The sequence below is a fragment of the Mastomys coucha genome, unplaced genomic scaffold, assembly GCF_008632895.1.
Source record: "Mastomys coucha isolate ucsf_1 unplaced genomic scaffold, UCSF_Mcou_1 pScaffold12, whole genome shotgun sequence".
NCBI lineage: Eukaryota > Metazoa > Chordata > Mammalia > Rodentia > Muridae > Mastomys > Mastomys coucha.
This window is the reverse complement of record NW_022196894.1, coordinates 13,033,260-13,048,756: the sequence shown is the minus strand read 5'-3', so window position 1 is coordinate 13,048,756 and position 15,497 is coordinate 13,033,260. Positions and strand designations below refer to the sequence as shown.

At 41.3% G+C, this 15,497-nt stretch overlaps 1 protein-coding gene across 1 annotated transcript in view; it reads right to left on the bottom strand.

Annotated features, from left to right (window-relative positions):
* Positions 1–15,497, bottom strand: part of Pkp2 (plakophilin 2) — a 54,886-nt gene that overhangs the window by 31,372 nt on the left and 8,017 nt on the right. The window contains exons 2-5 of the mRNA XM_031363202.1: positions 13,241–13,353; positions 12,371–12,942; positions 8,371–8,506; positions 1,097–1,304 (exon numbers count right to left, since the gene is read on the bottom strand). Coding sequence (XP_031219062.1) covers positions 1,097–1,304; positions 8,371–8,506; positions 12,371–12,942; positions 13,241–13,353 — 1,029 coding nt within the window. The remainder of the gene's footprint in view (positions 1–1,096; positions 1,305–8,370; positions 8,507–12,370; positions 12,943–13,240; positions 13,354–15,497) is intronic.

Below are 15,497 nucleotides of genomic sequence, written 5' to 3'. Positions count from 1 at the left end.
CTACAATGAGACAACCCCAGAAAGTGTTTTCTGACTATGGAAAGGAGAGTATGCTTGACTTCCTTGTGGCTCATTGCTGCAGGAAGAAAATGCTGAGTTCTAATGCGAGGTTTGGTCTCTTATCACACTAAGTCCTTCATACTTTAGTTGAGTAGATGGAAAATCAAAACAATTTCCCCAGCCTGGGGCTCAGTGCCTAACATCTCAAAGGTGTGCTCTGAGATAAAGGCATCACTTCTGCAGAGGTCTTCATGCGAAAGATGTGTGTGTATATATATGTACATATATATAATAAGTAGGATATATTGGTAAACATTTATAGAAGAAAAATTAAGAGATCTGTCTAGCAGCAAATTTTCCAAGCATGAACAAGGGCCTGAGTTCAAGTCTTGGTAGTAAGAAAAAAAGTTTTTACCAGAACACTGGTAATTATTATTAAATCTTAAAACCTTTGATACCTTTAAAAGTATTACATCCTTTGAGCTGCAGATTCTTTGATTAAAACTGAGATTTAATACCTCATATTTTTCTCAAAACCTAAAGTCTTTTTTGGTGATAACTACAATTTAAAATCACTTGAGCTATGAAGGTTCTAGTAACAGGAGTCCAGGTGGCAGAAAGATAGGAAAATGGCTCTTTGCATTTTGAACAATTTGAACAAAGATTCAAATTTATGGACCTCTCCATTTCCCTTCACTCGCAGATCTGGAATGCTGACTGTTGAATAAACACTTAGACAAGCTTCTCGTTTTCCTCTAGAATGCTGGGGATACCTGGGATGACATCAAATCCCCACGTATGCTCAAACCAAAAGGTGGCTAATAGTGAAGGTAAAGAAAATTTTCACGTCATTAAAAGTTGTTTTAAAAACATTTAGTCAAGTTTATAGAGTTTTTCATTTAGAATATTAAGGAAAATTTTCAGAATATTTTCTCCTCTAGAAGAAAGGAGTTCAAATTCTGGATATAAGCCACCCTGGTGGCTTGTATCAATGAGTCTATTCATCAATCAATCCAGGAAACTTAAAAAAAACACATGACGGAAAGCATCTGGCTGCCTCTGCGTTGTTCGGCTCTTAATGGTTAGCAGGAAATACCTGTTATTTGCTTTTTTGTCTCCAAGTCTCTGGTTTGCTTCAGCACCTGCAGTAGCCGAGGCACTCCATTCAGTTCAGCTACCTCCAACTTGTTATCATTGTCTTCAAATACCAAGTTTCTCAAGGCCCCACAAGCAGCCCGCTGAACATCTTCATTCTGAAGTTTGAGCAGCTGTAGGAGCTTAGGGATGCCTCGAAGTTGATTGACCTAGGGAAGAAATAAATGTATACAACTGTAGTGGCTATTCCTGGTTGTCAACTTGGCTATATCTGGAATGAACTACAATCCAGAGTTGAAAGGCATACCTGTGGTCCAGATCTTGAGGCTGGAAGACACAAGTTTCTGACCCGGATTTGGTAAGGAGATCTTGAGGCACAGTGGCCATGAAAAGCTTAGGCCCAGGCAAGGTAGTATATGCCTTTAATCCCAAGATACTAAGGCAAGGAGATCTCTAAGTTTAAGGTTAGCCTGGAACAAAGCAAGTCCCAGGTCTAGATGTGGTGGTACACACCTTTAATCTGGGCCATAACTTCTGCTGGATACCCACATAGGGACATTGGAAAAAGGAAGATTCGCTCTTTTTTGATTGCTTACACTTACTTGGCAACATATCTGTTGGAACTTACTTCTACAGAAGACAATCTCAAACAACCTTGTGGGACTAAGCCACTACTAGATTCTTGTACTTCCCATCCACAGCTGCCCATTGTTGGGTTAGTTGGACTGCAGACTGACCGTAAGTCATCACAACAAATTCCCTTTATATAGTGAGACATTCCATAAGTTCGGTGACTCTAGAGAACTCTAACTAATACAATAACCCTATTTATTAACTCTGATGTGGCATTAAGGCATTCAATATCTTAGAAACAGATGTTCACTGATGCTGATCAAAATACTTATCAGTCAAAACTGTGTGTAGCACAACTCAGGTTGTACAGAATAGCTGTTCTGGAGGCAAAATCTGTCAATAAGCTTTCAGAAGGAAGGCTAAGTAGCAAAGGATGGGTGAAGAGGGTTCAAGAAGAGAAAAAGAACTTGGCAATAAAAGCCTGGAAAAAATAAAATGTAAGGCAACCTTAAATCTGGGGATAGGAAAGTTTGATGAAAGAACACAGAATTACATGAGTACTTCTTCCAGAATAAACTTCTATAGTTAGTAAAAATGAACAGAAATTACCATCAATAGTAGGAAAAATACACTTGTCATAGCAATGTTGGAAGCCTTGAAATCTACCTCCAAATCTAAGTTACCACCAACTGCCTAGAGTATTTAAAAGGATGACATATGTTATGTGGGAATTTTAAGTAAAAAGTTTATACCTTTGAATGTGTCATTTAAAACATTTCTTCTACCCATACATACAAGTGAGAATATGCCTATTAAGAGAAAGAGCTACACCTAGGAAGGGAAGAGAAAAACAGATTTCTTTCTCTCTTTCTTTCTTCCTTTCAAGATTTATTTATTTTATGTATATGAGCACACCATTGCTCTCTTCAGACACACCAGAAGAGGGCAACAGATCCCATTACAGATGGTTGTGAGCCACCATATGGTTGGACCTCTGGAAGAGCGGTCAGTGCTCTTAACCTCTGAACCATCTCTCTAGCTCCAAAAAACCCAGATTTCTTAGCTGAGTATGCTAGTAAGTGCCTGTAATCCTACCACTTGTGAAGCTGAAGGAGAAGGCTAGCAAGCTACAAAGTGAGACCCAGTCTCCAAACAGCAAAATAAAACAAAACAAAACAATGAAAAACAAAAAGCAAGATAAAGTAAATAGATTAGCAGATTATGGTTGATTAAAATAAGTTAAATGAACACTGTTAAACATGAACAGTTAAATCTGAGCAATGATTGAGTGTTTTAGGCTGTAAACACCATAAAAGACATCAGGACGTGAGCACATCATCTGACGTTAACTTGCAGTCTATGGTTGCCCACATCATTGCCTCCATCTACATTTGTCTGGAAAATTTTTAAGTTGCAAGGGCTTTTGGTACAAACCTCACTCATTTGCATCATCATAACACAGATGTTGTTAAGAAGTCTTTTTTATGACTGACCATGGGCTTTGTTGTCAAATGAGGCATACAGGTACCTGAACACTGTGCAGCTGGTGCCAATGCCACATTTGCATATTACATAGTGTATCAAACCCTAGCCTCCCTCTAATACAGAAAGCATGACAAGGATTGGCAAGATGGATCAGTGGGTAATAGTGCTTGCTTCCAAGCCTGATGACCTAAGTTTAACCTCTGGAACCCCAGAAATCAAGTGAAAAGCTGTGTGATGTACACATTCCTGCAAGCTCTTACTAGGAATGAGATGCAGAGACAGGAGAATCCCTGAAAGCTTGTGGGCAGCTAGTCTGCAAAAACAGGAAGACAGAGGAAGAGAATCAACTCCCATGAGTTGTCATCTGATCTTCATTTGTGAACCATGATACATGTGTGTAGGCACACACATATAATAAGTAAATATGAAAAAATAGCAAAATGGAATTTATGGCAAGAGTCTTCCAACCTTATATTTTCTTTTGAGTTAATCAGGAAAAAGACTAGCAAGACAGAAAAAAAAACAGCTTTATAAAATTAATCTAAATAGTAAATTATAATCAAAATCACCACAAGTTTCTCCTTTCCATTCTGTCTGAGGTGTCAGCATATCTACTTCATAGCTTGTGGTAACTTTAAAGAAAGACTTTTTATGAAAAAAACAGTTACATAAAAAGTAAAAATGGGGCAAACATTGTTTGAATGCTTGGTTGGAGGTTAGGCCAAATCTGGCATCTCAAGAGAGGACTTCTGTGGGTGGTATTCTCTAATATGCCTCTGCCTGAAACACAAAGTAGACTAAGAAATCAGGGCATAAAAAAAAAATTTAGGCTAGCACTCATGGTACTGGAAGCTATTCAATATGCTACCAAAGGAAAAAAAGTAAAAACCAACCCTAGCTCAGACATTATTTGAGAAGCCTCTTCTTGCAGGAGATGGAAATTAACAAAGAGACTCGCAAGGGAATAAGAGATTTTAGAACACTCAATGCTAAATAGGATGTTTTCATCAAACCCCTCCACTCAGAGCTCAGAGACCTATGAGGAAGAGAAGGCAGAAAGATTTTAAGAGCCATACTTGATAGATGACTTCAAGGAAAGTGTAATCCAGACATAACAGGAATGATATACATGTAAATTTACAGAAACTATGGCAGCATGCATAAGGACTGCACGCGTTCAAGCCAAATAGGGTCCCAGTGTTGAGAGGGAGACATGGACCCTACAGGATCACATGCTAATGAAGAAGCTATCTGCAACTGATATCCACTGACAAATAGTAAATCAACACAATATTTAATAATGAATTGGTCATTAAAGAATTCAAGAAGGAAACAACAACAAAATCCTAGAACTGAATAAAAATACAACACATTTTAAATGTGTGGTGGTTGGAATGAAAAGCTCCAAATGGTCATATATTGTAATGTTTGATTTCCCACTGGTAGAACTGTTTGGGAAGGACTAGGAGGTGTGGCTTTGTTGGATAAGGTGTGTCATGGAAGAGGGGGCTTTGCAGATAAGGGTGTGAGCTCTCAGCTACTGCTCCAAAATCATGCCTCTTGGCTTCCATGGTCCCTGCCATGATGGTCATCAACTCACCCTCTGAAAATGTTAGTTTCCAATGAACTCTTCCTTCTGTAAGTTGCTTTGGCCATGGTGTTTTGTCACAATAATATAAAAGTAACTAAAATAAAACTTGGTACCAAGAAATAGGCTACTACTGTGACAAGCCTGACCATGCTGTTCTTTAGAGGAATGTGAAAGATTTGGTGATTCTGGACTAAGAAAGTGGTTGAACTATAAGGGGGCTTAATGAGCCACCCTAGTGGGAGCTTAGAAGACAGTAGTTTCGAGAGCAATGTAGACTCCGAAGACCAAGCTCTAGCTGATTCAGAGGGGATGATATTAGCAACTGAACTAGAGACTACTCTTGTCATGTTTTAACAAATAATGCACTTTCTAAAAATCTACCTGACACTAAATTGAAAAGTTTTAGACTAATTTTATTGGTTGAGGAAGTTTCAAGACAGGCTAATATTGACCTTGTTGCTATTATTGGTCACTTTTATGTGGGGTTACAATGAAAGGAGCAAAAGGGCTTCACTTTCTTTTCCCCCTCCAAATGCAATCTCTCGGTTTCACTCCCAGCTCAGTAGCAGACCACATTCTGTGACCTCATCTTCTTTGACCCCCTCTCATGAAGATCACACAATCTTTCTCACATCCATCCTCACTACTCAATCCCATTATCTTTGACACCAACTCCCTCAGCCATTCCCTGGGACCCATTGGCCACACTGGCCAGGGAAACAGGTAGACAACTTTCACTTCCCCTTCTTCCCTCCAAATCCAGTCCCTTAGCCTCACCCCTCCCTGCTGTGGCCTCTCTTCCCTCTATGCCCCCATTTCCAGGGGACTATTCAGATCCTGGAGGCACACACTAATTTCTTCCCTCCTGGGGACCCCCTCATCTCCACTTACCTCTAGCCCACCCACATTCCTAGATGTCAGCTCCCAATACCTAGAAAAAACTTACATGAAATCCCCAGTGGCTACACCTACCAGGATCCCAGAAGCATTCCCTACCAGGCACCCCATAGCCATTACCCCTCCTAAGAACAAGAAAGAGTAACAGAAACCAAAGAACAAAATACCCAGGAAACATGGATAAGAACAGGTATTACCACGTAGAATTATAATCTCCCCAAACAAAAATGCCTAGACTTAAACTTAAAAACACAATAAATAACAGAGATGACAATGATTATCTATTGGAGGACAGCAACACTGCTACAAGAAATACAATATCACTAAAGTACAAGACAAGGACTTCTAAATAGCTTTTATGAATGGTAGATATCCTTAAAGAAGTTATGAATAAATCCATTAAAGGAATCTATGAAAACACAAACAGTGGAATGTAATAAAAAAAACATAGTTCAAGACAGGAAAGTGGAAATAAAATCACTAAAGAAAGCCCAAACTAGGGGAAAAGTGGAAATGAAAAGTTCAGGAACAAAAATAGGAACCTTAGAGGCAAACCTCACCAACAGAATACAAGAGATGGAAGAGAAAATCTCGGGTATCGAAGATAAAACAAAAAATAGATACCTCATTCAAAGAAAATGTTAAATCTATAAAGCTCCTTGCACAAAACATTCAGAAAATCTGGGATACAGCAAACAGACTAACTACCAATATTAAGGATAGTGGAAGGCAGGTCAAAATCACAGAAAATATTTTAAACAGAATCATAGAAAAAAAATATTTCTAATCCAAAGAAGAAGATGCCTATCAAGGTACAAGAAGCATACAGAACACCAAAAAGATTGAACAAGAAAAGAAATTGGTCCATGGCACATAATAATTAAACATTAAATACATGGAACAAAGAAAGAATATTAAATATAAAAGGGGAAAAGATCAACAAACATGACTTTCCTATGGAGACTATAAAAGCCAGAAATTCCTAGGGAGATCATCTACAAATTCTAAGAGACACCAAATTGAAGGATGGATTCTTTCAATACATGGAGGGAGAAAACCAGTCCTTGGTAAAAGGAAGTTCAAGCAGTATCTGTCTGCAAACCCAGCCCTACAGTAGGTGCTGGAAAGAAACCATCAACCGGAAGAGTTAACCACAGTGAAGAAAACACAAGGAATACATAAAATCAGACCAGGAAATCAAAAGATGGGAGAGGAAGCCCAGCACCAGAGCAAGGAAACAATGGGAATCAATACACCGCTCAGTGACATCTCACATCAATGGACCCAACTCTGCCCCCCAAAAATACACACTAACAAAATGGATTTAAAAACAAAATATATCCTTCTGTTGTATCCAAGAAACAAACCAAGGATAGACATCATATCACAGTCCAAGGATGGAAAAAGATGTTCCAAGCAAATGGGCAGCAAGTTGGGGAGGAAAGGGTTTTTTCACTCACAGTCTCAAGTCACAGTTCATTATCAAACACACTGAAGGCAGGAATTCAAGCAGGGAAGGAACCTGGAGGCAGGAGCTGATGAGGAGGCCACAGAGGGGTGCTGCTTACTGGCTTGCTCCTCACCAGGACCAGCAGCTCAGGGATGGTACCAGCCACATTGGGCTGGGTCTGCCTTCATCAATCACTAATAAAGAAAATGACTTACAGGCTTGCCTACAACCTGATCATAGAAAGGCATTTTGTTGCCAGGCAGTGGTGGCACACGCCTTTAATCCCAGCACTTGGGAGGCAGAGGCAGGTGGATTTCTGAGTTAGAGGCCAGCCTGGTCTATAGAGTGAGTTCCAGGATAGCCAGGGCTACACAGAGAAACCCTGTCTCGAAAAACCAAAAAAAAAAAAAAAAAAAAAAAAAAAAAAAAAAAAAAAAAAAAAAAAAGGCATTTTGTCAGTTGAGGTTCCTTGCTCTCAATGACTTTAGCTTGTATCAAGTTGACATAAAACTAGCCAGCACAGAGTTGTTGGACAAAGGGATTCCATGGGACTCCTCAGACAACTCAGGTTATTGCATATTTATTGCCCTCCACAAATTAACAGAAAGGCCCCATTGCTCAAGACAACCTATATAACTCACTAAACACAGAGAAGTCTAGCTGGTGCCCACCTAGAACCTTCACCCCTAAGGATGAGTCTTTATGATACTGGAGGGTACTGTGCACACTACCAGAGAAGAAAGGGAAACACCAACCCAGCTACAAATCCCAAGATTTACAATATATGCTGGCACAATAGTAGCACAAAGCTTATGGAAGTAGCCAGTCAAGACTTTTATTTGATTTAAGGCCCACTCCATGAGATGGAACCCACACCCAACACTGCTAGAGTGACCAAGAACCTGAGACTAGATAGTCCAGGGACCTAGTGGAAAATCAAAAATTACTGTCCTGCTAGAGGAATGTAGCAATCAGATGAGTCCTAATGACATTCCACTACTCCCATAGGTCAGTACAGTTCGAGCTCTCTTTAAATCCACAGTGCAGGCAAGAATGAACTTGAATTTCTGACCCATTTGCTTTCACCCCAAGTGCTAGGATTACAGGCCTGTGTCCACACTCCTGGTTTCTGCAGCGTTGGGCTTTGTGTATACTAGGAGGCACTGTTTCGGGCTTCAGTGAAAGGTTTTACATTTATATTAAGGACTGGTTTTGGTGTGCAAGGTCAACATACCACTGGCACTTTGCTGGAGTTAATATGGACTTAGAAGATACTCACCCGTTTCCGTGCTTCAGATTTTTGGAAGCTCTCATGCTGTATGAAGGTAGCTGCAGCAGAGATCTTGGACGCTGGTACATGGTCTGCATCCAGCATATTCACAGCTCGCTCCAAGGTCATGTCTATGTCTGCATTCCTAGATAGTCAGACAAAAGACATGGTGAAAATGCAAGCAATGCCCTCTTGATCGACCAGGAGTGACCTAGCTAGTATTAAGCACCTATAACATCTTCACTCTAGATTTTCTTTAGCCTAAGAAACATCAGCCCTGGAAATCAGAAGGTATCAGGCTAGTGGCAGAGTATCTGAGGATGTTGTAGACATCCAATGTGTACTAAAAAGAGAAATGCAATTCTCTAAGATAAATAGGTACAGTATTGTAATTATACAAAAAACAATTACCCCAAGCCCCCAATACAACCATTTAAACATAATTTAAAGAAAATTTGTTCATAGAAATTAAAAATTATGCTGGGCAGTAGTGGCGCACGTCTTTAATCCCAGCTCTTGAGAGGCAGAAGTAGGTGGATTTCTGAGTTCAAGGCCGGCCTGGTCTACAGAGTGAGTTCTAGGACAGCCAAGGCTACACAGAGAAACCCTGTCTCGAAACCCCCCCCCCCCAAAAAAAAAGTTATTACTACTCTGGGAATTTCACAGCTACAGAAGAAACATCTCCCTAAAAACAAAAATAAAATAACCATTAGATTTTTCTAAAAGTTTCTCAGAATCTGCTATTTTACTTGAAAATACAACAGCAATGAGAAAAACTTAAGTTTTGTTTTGGTAAAATAAGTCACACTGGTGTGACAGATGCATCAGGCAAAACAATGCGTAAGTGTCTTTCGAGAAATGCTTTTCCTAACACTCCAACCCCTGCTCTGCTACCCTTTGCCCAGCCACTGTAACAAAGTTCACCTGGGGCATAGTGGGCAGCTTGTCCTTTAGTCCCAGGTGATGATGAAGTCACATGTAGTTGAATACAGAGTCCCCTTTTGGAGGGCACTGCCTGCGAAACATAACCCCAGCTAATTTGCAGAGCAACACTTTCCTTTTTAACTTCTGCTGGGAGGTGACTGGGCTAGAGAGTCTAAGATGGACATGGTGACATCTAATTCACTCCAAGTAATACAAACACCCAAGACATCTGGTGAGATTGTCTTCTAACATATGTTAGCAAGTTCAGTGTGGAGAGTCTCTCTTCACCAATTGTTATATGCACAAGAGAGACATATAAACCACACACAGACACACACACAGCACACACAGACACACGTGCCACACACATATAAACATGCATACACACACATACCACACACACAGTTGACACTATACACACATGTACACATGTGCACACATACACTACATACACACCACACACATACACACTAAACACATACACCATGCACATACACACACACACACATACAAAATAAGAAACTTAAATGTAAGTAACAAATACAACAGGAAGAACACAAAATGCTATTGATCAGAATAAGAGCCTTTATAGAAAGAACGACCCCCCTCCAAAAAAAAATCCTAGTAATTTTCTGTGTATGGAATACCCAACTTACATTCCTGCCACACAGTTTGTCCCAGTCTTTATCCTGATATAGCATATGGTTACATCTCTGAAGCCATGAGGCTCCTGTAAGTGTTGTCGAAAGACAAACTGCCCGACTGTCCAAGGTATGGAAAGAATGCTGCTGTGGACATGGCTCACTCCTGGTAGTGGAAAGCTTAGAGACAGACACTTCTGAGAGCATCCCAAGAGTCTAAGCTGAGACAGTAAAGCAAGCCTTCAACTGGGAAGGGACTATAGAAAGAAGACACAGTTAAAAGCAGGCGTGTACAAGAGACGGGAAGATGTTATGTCCTTAGCAGTCCTAATTGATGTCTGCATGACATGCTCAATGTGAGTAAAATCAGTGATAACCACTAATGTGTGGTCAGCATTCCATTGCAAGAGGACAACTGATTATTCTTCATAAATTATTAATTAAAATAAGAGACAAAAGTATATCTGCAAGTTTTTCCATCAGGAAAATTACAGAGTCCAAAAGAAAAAACAAAAAGAAAAAGAAAAAAGAAAAAAAAAACAAGCAAAAAAAAAAAACTTTTTGAGGTTTCAGAATCTATCACCTCATAATAGCAGTTTCCATTATTAACTATGTCAGACTGAAAGGTACTTGGAAACCCAGATAGAAAAGCAGTTTTGGATCTCCCTGTGCTACTTAAAGCAGGCCACAAAACTTCCCAGAAGAAAGATGCCCTCCTTGCACAAGAGAGGATATTCTTCTCATCAGAGACTAGTGATTAGGTGAAAGAGACACTAAGACTTCTCTTCTTCAATGAACAACCACTAATCTTCTGTTAATAAGCTTCTGTTTATCTTCTGTTAGGTTTCTGTTCCATGGCTCCTGCACCTACTCAAAGGGTTTTCCTCTTGATATATATATATATATATATATATATATATATATATATATATATACACTATATATACACACACACACACATATATACAGTTACCATTCCCTGATTCAAACACTGAGTGCTTCGGGGCTTACTTTCCTTTGCAAAGAATTCTCCTTTATATGTTAAAAAATAAGGATATATGATTTCCTATTGTTAAAATAACAATTAGAACAAACATGACATGCAGGACAGTCCGTGTGACCTATTGTTTGCTCCAAACTCTGTAGGTCTCAAGTTGCTGGGTGATTTGCTGAAGGTCCACTCTTCTTAGTCTCCTTACCCCAGATCCCAGAGTGCACTGCTCTCCACTCTCTAATCATTCCGCACAGAGCTGTTGCTTACAACATGCCCTGCTAATTTTCTCTGCTCCTCTCCCAGACCCTCACCCCAAGTTTTTCTCTCTATGGGGCTTTATAGAAGCCCAGGGCACTCTGGAGACATCATTTGTTGAATTATTTAACTCTAAGAAGTACAGAAATTTCATTTATAGAAAAATCCATGTAAAATGTTTCACTTGGTGATTTCTTTTATTATTTATTTTTATTTTACATGCATTGGTGTTTTGCCTGCATATATATCTGCGTGAAGGTGTTGGAATCCCTGGAACTGAACAATGGCAAGCTGTCATATGGGTGCTGAGAACTGAAACTGGGTCCTCTGGAAGAGGAGCTAGTGCACTTAACCACTGAGCCAGCTCTCCAGCCCCTCACTTTTTTAAAAAACCTTTCCCGTTAGTTTGTTTTGGACACGTGCTGAGTGTCTCTGCTACCCTCAAGACTGTCTCCAACTGCATCAGCCACTGCCTGACTGGAACATTTCCAATGTTCTAGGAAAACAAACCCATAGTTTAGTACTTTGCATCACAATGTAAGTTTACAGTTGTATTTAGATATTCCATAGGAAAGACCCACACATGTGAAAATATACTCGGAGGGCATAAAAAGGTAGAGTCTGGCTGAAGGGAAATGTGAAACAGCAGAGTAAGGACAGAGGACGTGGTGTACAGGTGTGTGGCCAGTGTTTCTGGCAGCAGCCAAGGCTCCGGGTTGTACAGGACACCAGTGGGAAGTCAACTGCCACTGTTTGTTTCCTCTTAGGAGGAATACCTATTTGCCTCTCTTTCCCAGAGAAAGCAAAACTTTCCCTTCAGAAACAAGAGTTAACTCCTAGTCTCTAGAATTTGAGAATCTCCAGAAGAGAGTATTCTTTGAAATATAATTAAATATTCTATTAAAATTACACGGTCCATTAAAACAATATTCTGACACATCTATGGCTATTGATTGTGGAATTTAAGTAACAAAAGGATCCAGATAGCAAAAAGTCATTATGTCATCTCGGTCTTTCACTCCTTCATTCCTCTTTCAGGATACATGTTTACACTCTTTTATGAACCTGCCTCACTCCTAGGGTGCCGAGAATACAGGGATGAGTCGGACATTAGCAAACAGCTAGAAGACTGGGGCAAAAGGTAAGTTAATGCATAAACACAATACAAAACTATGAGGCAGGTTTGGAGGCTCACCCCAGCTGGGCATCAGTGAAGGCGCTCCTGTCCACGTGTGCATCCCCACTGCCCACTGCAGCCTGGCCTGCGGTGGGAAGCATCCTTCCTGGCTCCCGCAGGGTACTACGGACTGAGCTCCGGGGCCAGGAGGAGCGGGCGGTTCTGCTCTGTGTGCCTTGAACCCGAGCCTGGCTCACGCGCACCGTGGTCTCCTCCAGCAGGCTGCCCGCACTATGGCTCGTGCCAGGAGGGTGGATGGGCATTGCGGGGTTGAGTGGGCCACTGTCGAAGACAGCATCGCTGAGTGACCGGCACCCGGGTGGCCTGCGGGCTGTGCCAGCCTGGCGTAGGCCCAGGATCTCTGAGCGAGCATAGCGTGGCAGGGTGAGGCGTCCACCAGGCACCACGTGGCTCCGCCAGGCATACTGGTATTCGCTGTGCCCATAATGGGCCCTCTCCGGGCTGCTATCTGGGGAAATTTCAAGTCTCCTCAGAGGCTGCCTCCAGGATCTCTCCTCCACTGACTTCTGGGAACTGTACTGTGCTGCCCCTCTTCCCCAACGACTTCCATAAGTGGCAGTCACTCCAGCCTGTATGAGAGAAATAAAACTTAAACATAATGACCAACTCTGGGATTACAATCTAACATTTCTTTTAATAAAATGGAAGTTAGTACCCTTGGGTTCCCCTGAATCATATTTATTTGTACTAGAACTTAATATTGTTCAAACTTTTAAACTTTAAAGTCCCAGTTTTCCATAATGTTTACACAAAATTTCTCAAAAACTGGGAAAGGAGACCCCTTGAGACAGACTACCCCTTCTCCCCAAAGTCTGAAATTGTTTTCCTGATAATCTGACAAGGGATTATGTTCTGTGATGTCCCCACCTTAAGCATGTCATAGTCCCTAGTGACAGGTGACTGCCGTCCAACAAAGTCATTGTCAACCACGTGCAGCTTGTAGACATACTCAGGAACGCTGCTGGTTCGGTGAAGGTTCCCTGAAATTAAGAAAACATTAAAGTAATTTAGAATACAAATGTACCGATCAACAATGATCAGATGCATGACAAGCATTTAAGTTTATATCTAAGTGTTTTCAAATGCTGGTTGAAAGCTGTCATTTGGAAAAGACAAATGATCAGAGGTTATCAAAACATTTAGTGACTGTTTCCACTGCCAGGAAGTGTATGCCAGTAATCCTGAAATCTCTTTCAGCTGCAGGTAGCCTGAATGAAATCAAGCAAGTTACAAATACGAACCAACCAACCAAACAAACAAAAGCCCCAACAAGACAAAACAAGAAAACAATGTAACCAACATAGGCGAGAAGACTGTAAGAAAGTCCAGTGCTGCCGAGCTGTCACCAGCTTGGTTCCTGGGCTGCGGCAGAGCGGACCAGTGCTGGGAGTCACCGGCTTGGTTCTGTCCCAGGATGTTCTGTTTCTCAGGTCAGAGGTAAGTTGTGTTCCCAGGGTAGGAGCTCTGGAATTTTTTGCTGATCAAAAGTCGAAGGCAATGAAAACATTCAAACTCTACTAGATAAGGGAGCTCGTGTAAACAAGATGGTAGGCCAGTGTAGTCACAGACAACACCCCAAGCAGTCTAAAGCTAGGCTAAGGTGTTGGCATTGTGAGTTGGAAGCTAAGAAATTAACCGCTCTTCTACGATGACTGTGCCTCTGGAATCAGGACACAACTGACTCTTTCACAAACACTTCAGGGGAAAGCCAGACCTTGTGCTCAGTGATGCATGCCTCATACACTAGATTACTCATCTCTGAGGAATGTGGGGTGGAAGACAGTACTGGCCCTCCCCTGTCTCTTTAGCCTTCTCTTGGCATCTGATTTGTAATCTCTTAAATGGAAAAAAGGACTTCTAAAGCCTAGGTGATGCCTTTTCTTACTTTTTATTTTTGTCCTGTAGCGTTTTTTTTTTTTACACATGTGAGAAAGAAAGACACTCAACTATCCTAAGAGCCGCAAGAGAGATGCTGAAAACGACAGAACCCAGTCCCTCTCAATATGATAGGACACTTTCTAACAAAGCGTTTAAATGTTACATTTCAAGAGACTAATAATTATTCACAAATTACTTGGAGGGAGAATGAAGATTTGTTGTTACCAGAAAGCTAAACAGTTTGAATCCATTTGAATTATGTTTGCACATGAGTCCCTGTTTCCTGATGCCAATCAAGCATTTTTGTCTGGTTCCTGAGGAGAGGCACCTGCAGGCTTGTACCTGTCACTTTTAAGGCATTGAAATATTGGTTAGCCAGAAAGTTCTGATTCTAGAAATCATGAGGCCTGGAAAGGGAGAGGAGTTTCTGACTCAGGAATTCACTGAAGCCACTTACCATTGAACCCTGTACAAGGTAGCAACTCAATGAAAGACTCTCTCTCTTCCCAGCTATCATCTTAAAGCTCCCTGGGAATCTCAGCAGAAACTCCATTGGCAAGAGACAGATACCATGTCCATGTATTAAATGCCACGTGCAGCCCTGCTGGTTTCTGGTTTCACATTATCAGATCGTAATTCTGTTGAAACTCCAGAGCCGCTTATATCAGTTAGTTATAAAAGGTGGGGGGACTTCTCTGCAACTTTGTGAGATTATGCCTTCAGAAAGCCACTAGGATGGCACAGGTGGCTAATGCTAAAACAACCATGACTTTCCCTAGAGGGGCCTGTGTAGCCCTCGTCTCGCCCGGAAGAAGACACGCGGACACACTAGGTTCCTTCTGCAGCGATGTTTACTGCCCTCTCCCAGAGGGAAAAAGAGGTCGAGCCCAAAATCCGCACTGCTTATATACACCACAGTGCGGGCGGCGTGTCTGCCCACAGTGTGGCGTGTCTGCCCATGATTGGCTGTTTGCTCATTACCCTACCTAACGCCCCCGAAATGGGCCGTGACATGGCATCTTTTTCACTCTACGCACATGCGCAAAAAAGGTTGTTTACTCGACAGCGGAAGTAGGCGCCATCTTGCCATAGCGAATGCCTGTCCAGCTTCACGGCTCCCCACAGGCCTGGACCCACACTTGGGTATATCTCACTTCCCATCTCTGTGCTCTTAGGCATGTTACTTCCATGTGAGTACCTTGCTCTCTCTCTTAACCTTAATAATCAGGCTAATATTAAAATATTT